At 42.5% G+C, this 7,407-nt stretch overlaps 1 protein-coding gene across 1 annotated transcript; it reads left to right on the forward strand.

Moving 5' to 3' along the window:
* The first annotated feature begins 319 nt into the window (after positions 1 to 319).
* Positions 320 to 6,551, forward strand: LOC126272477 (uncharacterized). The gene is made up of 2 exons (XM_049975355.1): positions 320 to 553; positions 6,273 to 6,551. Exons 1-2 carry the CDS (start codon positions 334 to 336, stop codon positions 6,467 to 6,469), a joined length of 417 nt encoding a protein of 138 aa, XP_049831312.1. The 5' UTR covers positions 320 to 333; the 3' UTR covers positions 6,470 to 6,551.
* Positions 6,552 to 7,407: the final 856 nt, after the last annotated feature.

Consider the following 7,407-nt stretch of genomic DNA (forward strand, 5'->3'; position numbering starts at 1 on the left):
GAGATGCACAGTATGTGGTATTACGATGTTCCTTTGGTATATACAAAATGTTCTTTTTGTTTATCGTTTGCACCAGAGGCGGAATATAAAGGTCCGACGTTATGATTACTCCTCGTGATAGAATTTGACCCGATAATTTCGGCGAAACAACAGTGACGCACACAGAAAAACGACGGTGCAGTGATGACGTGAGCAGAAGACTGGCCTCGTACGGCGGAGTCCCGTCACGACTCGTCTCCTCGCGTGCGCCCCGGAAGGCCGTGAAGGTCAGACGCGCGGTGCCTATAAGAAGCGGTGGCTGGCAGCGTCCAACCCAGGAAGAAAGCGGACGCAATGGCGCATCTCCACCAGCAGGTAGCTGCCGTGGCGGTACTGGCGGGGCTCGTGGCGGCGGTCGGCGCGCAGGTGGGCCCTGCGCAGAGCTTCGCCCGGCCCGACAGGCTGGACGTCGACAGCGCCATCGACGACGAGGCGCGCTTCCAGGAGGCCATGCGCTGCATCCTGCAGGGCGACGACTATAAGTTCTGCGACCATCACACCGTCGGCATCAAATGTAAGTCCACACTCTCACGCTTAACACTGCGTACTGCACGCGCGGGTTCTGCTTTTATGGCTCCTTTAGAGATAGGAGAGAATGGAGCTGGCACTTTCGGATTTTTGAAGAAAATCACAGTTCGCCATAATAACTATGTGTCACTGAGGCGCGGATCTAGTTCTCGCTTCAATTGCGGGAGGGGTGAAGCATCAGGTTTTCACGATTTACACTACTGGCAATTAAAATTGCTACACCACGAAGATGACGTACTACAGACGCGAAATTTAACCGACAGGAAGAAGTTGCTGTGATATGCAAAAGATTAGGTTTTCAGAGCATTCCCACAAGGCTGGCGACGGTGGCGACATCTACAACGTGCTGACGTGAAGAAAGTTTCCAACCGATTTCTCATACACAAACAGTAGCAGACCGGCGTTGCCTGGAGAAACTTTGTTGCGATACCTCGTGTAAGCAGGAGAAATGCGTACCATCGCGTTTCCGACTTTGATAAAGGTCGGACTGTAGCCTATCGCGATTGCGGTTTATCGTATCGCGACACTGCTGCTCGCGTTGGGCGAGATCCAATGACTGTTAGCAGAATATGGAATCGGGGGGGGGGGGGGGGGGGGCTTCAGAAGGTAATACGGAACGCCGTGCTACCTCCCAACGGCCTCGTATCACTAGAAATCGAGATGACAGGCATCATATAAGCATGGCTGTAACGGGTCGTGAAGCCACGTCTCGATCCCTGAGTCAACAGATGGGGACGTTTGCAAGACAACAACCATTCCCACGAACAGTCGACGACGTTTGCAGCAGCATGGACTATCAGCTCGGAGACCATGTCTGCGGTTACCCTTGACGCTGCATCACAGACAGGAGCGCCTGCGATGGTGTAGTCATTGACGAACCTGGGTGCACGAATGGCAAAACCTCATTTTTTCGGGTGTATCCAGGTTCTGTTTACAACATCATGATGGTCGGATCCCTGTCTGACGAAATAGCGGTGAACGCACAAGGAAGCGTGTGTTCGTCTTCGCCATACTGGCGCATCACCCAGCGTGATAGTGTGGGGTGCCATTGGTTACACGTCTCGGTCACCTCTTGTTCGAATTGACGGCACTTTGATCAGTGGACGTTACATTTCAAATGTGTTACGACCCGTGGCTTTACCCTTCATTCGATCCCTGCAAAACCCTACATTTCAGCAGGATAATGCACGACCGCATGTTACACGTCCTCTACGGACCTTTCTGGATACAGAAAATGTTCGACTGCTGCCCTGACCAGCACATTCTCCAGATCTCTCACCAATTGAAAACGTCTGGTCAATGGTGGCCGAGCAACTGGCTCGTCACAATACGCCAGTTACTACTCTTGACGAAATGTGGTACCGTGTTGAAGCTGCATGGGTAACTGTACCTGTACACGCCATCCAAGTTCTGTTGGACTCAATGCCCAGGCGTATCAACGTCGTTATATCGGCCACGGGTGGTTGTTCTGCGTACTGATTTCTCCGGATCTATGCTTCCAAATTGCGTGAAAATGTAATCACATGTCAGTTCTAATATAATATATTTTTCCAATGAATACCAGTTCATCATCTGCATTTCTTCTTGGTGTAGCAATTTTAATGGCCAGTAGTGTATTATCGGCCCCCCCCTCCAAATATAACTTGCCGATATGATACCCTCAATTTTAAGAAGTCACAAATGCCGAAGATTTTAGAAACAATAATAGTGTACATCACTGTTTGTAGAAAGTGAAATACTCAGGAGCAATAGTCTTTAACAAGCCACGATAAGGGCATCAAGACATTTTACCGTAATGGAATGTAGTCGGATTAAATCTTGCGATAATTGTATTAGGTCGTGAAACACTAAAAGTAGTCGAAGAGTACCACTGCATGGGCAGCAGATTAACTGACTATGGCTGAACTAAAAGGCATATAAAATATAGTCTGGCAATAGTTAGAAAAGTGTTCCTGAAGAAGAAGAATTTGTTAATAGCTAATATCAACGTAAGTGACAGAAAGTCATTTCTCTGGAGCGTAGCCTCGAATGAAATTGAAAGTGGTATGACAAGCAACTCATTCATGAATGAAATACTTTTCAAATGTTGTGCAACAAAAGAATACTGAGGAATGGATGGGCAGTTCGAATAACATATGGAGAGGAACTGAATCGAAATGGGGAAGATGGAAATCAGTGGCAGAACTTGACAAAAAGAGGGTTTAGTTGATAGGACGTAATCTGAGGCATCAAGGAATCTTCAGTCTGACAACGGAAAGAATTGTAGGAGCACAAAAATTGCAGAGGGAAACCAAAGATTGAACACAGTAACCAGTTGGTTCAAATGGCTCTGAGCACTAGGGGACTTAACATCTTAGGTCATCAGTCCCCTAGAACTTAGAACTACTTAAACCTAACTAACCTAACGACATCACACACATCCATGCCCGAGGCAGGATTCGAACCTGTGACCGTAGCAGTCCCGCAGTTCCGGACTGCAGCGCTAGAACCGCACGATCACCGCGGCCGGCACAGTAACCAGTATTTATATGGAATTGAAGAGGCTTTCTCACGACAGACTAGTTTGGACAGCTGTATAGATACAATCTTCAGACTGAAAACCACAACAAAATTAAAACATTTAGATTAATTTGTTTGTATCAACACTAAATAAGTCGCATCAAGACATCTCCCAAGAAATAACGCAATTCAGATACGTACATAAAGTGCAAATTATTTGCCCATGCCGACCGCCGTGGACGAGCGGTTCTAGGCCCTTCAGTCTGGAACCGCGCTGCTGATACGGTGGCAGGTTCGAATCCTGCCTCGGGCATGGATGTGTGTGATGTCCTTAGGTTAGTTAGCTTTAAGTAGTTCCAAGTCTAGGGAACTGATGACCTCAGATGTTAAGTCCCATAGTTCTTAGAGCCATTTGAACCATTTTTTATTTGCCAATAAATTTGAGATTTCAGTATTAAATTTAGCTCTTAAGAATGTGGACGTACCTATGTTGACTACAGCTGTCCGAGCACATAAATGGGTGTCAGTGGGGGGAGGGGGAGGAAATAATGTATCTTTTTGTCGTTTCCACCTACGTCCGCAAAGGTCAGTCTTTATGTAATTCTTTCCCTGTGGAGCGTCTTTCCCTTTCTGTCTTGCCTTCCCGCAACTTCTTGACGTTTATCAGCTCCACATCTACTTCCACGACCGGGTCGGATTTGTTATTGGCAGCAAATATAGCGAGCCCATAAATGGGTGTCTTTTCTTGGTTGGGATTTATTTCTAAAGCCAGTGAGACTGCAAAGCAGTCCATTTAGGATAACGCTCAGGAACACAACCAGCAAGTATCCAGGTTAAACGGAGATTATAATTATTTCGAATTTTCTCTCACTTTTTGTAATATTCTCTTCTCTTGGAAATTAATACATGTAAAAATATAGACGCTTTCAATAAAAGGTGGTAAGAGGAGGCGACGTTTTTACGACCCCCATGACATCGCCCCACCCAACTGGCTCCTCGCCTCATGTAATTGCCTTATTGAAATGGAAAGTTTCTGTGGAACAACAGACCATACGCAGACACGCTGAACGAGTTTAATTACATGCTATACTACCAAACAGAATTTGGATCTAGATCAATGATATACATTGACTCCATAAAAAATACAGAATGCAGCAAAATAAGAGATTTATGCATTAGGCAATTTGTTCACCTATTCATTTTTCCCTTTATTTTGCTATTCAGTTTCTTCCTTGTAATCAAAGATTTTTCTTTTCTTCTTAATATTTCACCCTCCATATTGTTCTGTCTTCAGTTTACTCCTACTTGTTTCATTCCGATCTTCATGTACCTTACTAAGCCAGTGACATTTCTCTTGCAGTTTCACTAATTGCTGTAAAACTTTTCGAATCTCCTTTTGAGTCTAATTCGTTACAGATGCTTGTAGAATACTAATCTTACGCCACTAATAGGATTTGTATTTTTAAAATGTTATTATTCTTGAGTTTTATTTCTTTTGCTTATCTTTGTCACTCTTTTCACTGTTTAATTCATTTCATTTCATCCTCCGTATCACTTATGTTTCTAGTACACATACGCAGTATAGGTATATTGGATGTTTTTATTTATAGCTAGTGGTTTGCTTAGAAAATTATTAAACCTTGTTGTTATTATCTTGCTCCGGGAGCTTTATTTTGTACATCCATACGTGAATGATTACTCTGCAATTCACTTAAGTGTTTAGCAGAAGGTGCATAAAAGTGCTCTACCAGTACAATGTCGAATAGCACATGGGAGAAGAGAACACCTAAACCTTGCCACTTGAGCTGTGATTTCCTTTGTTTCATATGAATGATAGTTTTTCCAACGTATGCAAGTGTGAGCAAAGTAATTTGGATATCGGAGCAAAAAGTTAATGATTACAATTTTGCGAAAAGATCTTGCCGCAAGGAAAATCGTCTTTTTTTCTAATGATTGGCACCCTATCTCACTCAATGTATTGGTAACACCCTGTCGCCAGTTTCGGGATAACGGTGAACTAGTTGTTCTTCCTTGAACTTTTTCGGTGTCTTCCATTAAAATTAATCCAGTAAGGTTCCAATACTGCTCTGCAGTTCTCCACAAGATGACAAAGAACCGAAGTGTAGGCAATCTCTTCAGTAGATTTGTTGCACCTTCTAAGTGTTCCACCAATGAAACACAGTCTTTGGTTCATCTTCCCAACAACATTTTCTATGTGATAATTCCAATTTAAGTTATTCATAATTGTAATTCCTAGATATTGAATCGTCAGTCTTTAAATTTCTGTGATTTAACGTGTAACCGAAATTTAAAGGATTTTTTGGCGATGCGGATGATTTCTCTAAATTATTTTGTAAATCGTATTTATCTTCCAATGACTTTACAGCACGGCAGACGACGGTGTCATCAGCAAACAAAGACTGAAATCTTCTATACAGAGTGTAACAAAAACGTGTAGCCAAACTTTCAGGATACAATCCTCACTTGTAGGGGAAGAAAATATGGTATGTGGACTTGGGTCTCGGCACGTTTCATTTCCATATGAGAGCAAAATTTCTGTTTATCTTCATAGGCACATTAATCATGGGAAACACGCAGAAACAGAACGTACCAGCATTACATGAAACGCTTTCATACATGAAATATTCAACATAACTTTTTAACTTTTTGGTTACAGTATGAAAAACTTTCCTAAATGAAGTGTTCAAAATTCCCTCAGTTAGCAAGGAGGCAGGGATCAACACAATATCGCACTGAATTCCTGATGAGCTGATGTATCCCTGGAGCTGTCTGAGCATATCCTTTTGTTACAACCCGTATCCATTTAGAATAGTATAGGGGCTACAAAGCTTCCTCGAGGAAATCCAGATATATCTTCGGTTTCACTATGTGAACTCCTATCAATTACTGCTCCTTTAGGTTCGAATGGTTTCTCCCAGAAAAGTTCTTAGTTTGCCTGTTTCTCTTAGACTGTGCTTGATTTTGGTAGCACGTGCCTTATTCAGGAGAATAGTTTCCACAGTTTGTAAAGAACCGACAATATTTGCGTGAGGAATAACTCCTTCAGTGGCACTGGGATGTAGCAAGACTTTTACTGAAGTTCACGCTTTGCCTCTTTCTAAAAAGACTTTTAAGCTCGCTAGTGATGGCTGGAAATGCTGTAGCTTTTAGTAGCTCTTTACTAATTTTCGTTGTGGTTTCTGTAGATGATGGCTGGCGGATGCTGGAACGCGGGTGCAGCGGTCCCTGCACGCCGGACGAACTGTCGGTGTACAGGTTCCTGGCACACGTGTCCCACAACAAGCCCGAGCAGTGGAAGCAGATACTGGACAAGTTCGACCCCGACGGCAAGCTCAAGCAGAACAACAGCCAACAGTGGAGGGAGCACGGAATTAAGGTGTAGCCCCTGCACTGCGACACAAACAAAGAGAAAAGAATCTGTGCTGAACTGTACCTACACAAAAAATAAATATTTATTTAAAGAACAGTGTATACTTTACTCAGCAAACAGTGACCGTGGAAGAGATACACCAGTAAAAGTTTCTCACGTGATTAAAATCAGTGTATGTTGAATGAAAATTTCACAGTGAAAGGTCGTTTACAGTTTTAAACTGACTCTCTCTGTCGTGTCCTATCGAATGAAGGAGGTTGATAGTAAATTAGAATGAAATATAAGCTCTACGGACAAACAAGTGACAGGCTGTATCTTATTACAGTGTAATTCACTTTTATGTTTTATTTCTGTTAGGTCTTTTTCGACAACGTATCAGTAAATCAAATAGATAAAGGACACCACTTGCCAGTTCAACTGGAATATATGTTTGAGAATTTTATCATTACTTTGACTGAATGCTAATAAACCATAGACTGCAGTTAACAAATATTTAATGTAAATGTAAGCTATGTGCCTCACGTAATGAAACAAATGAATGAAGAATTGTGTGTAGTACTTCAACCAATTGAAATACATCACTGCCAAAATGCTAACTGAAGAGAGAGCAGAAACAGCGAAGTCCAATATGCAGCATGAAAATTACACCAGATACAACTTCTCTGCAAAATAATTTTGCAAAAAATTTAAGAGCTAAAGGTATCTCCCATGTGCCAAAATTCAGTTCTATTATTTTACTCTTGATACTTGCTGTGAGTTCTAGAAAACTGTTAGAAACTCATTATATCCAACATCTATAACCTAAAACTTTTTAGTTTGTTATTGTTGTTGTGAGCTTCAGTCTGAATACTGCATTTGATACAGTTTCTCCATTTTGTTCTATCCTCTTCATCTCCGAGTAACTACTGCAATCTGCATCGTTCCGAATCTGCTTGCTGTACTCATCTCGT

The sequence above is a fragment of the Schistocerca gregaria genome, chromosome 5 (genome assembly GCF_023897955.1).
Source record: "Schistocerca gregaria isolate iqSchGreg1 chromosome 5, iqSchGreg1.2, whole genome shotgun sequence".
NCBI lineage: Eukaryota > Metazoa > Arthropoda > Insecta > Orthoptera > Acrididae > Schistocerca > Schistocerca gregaria.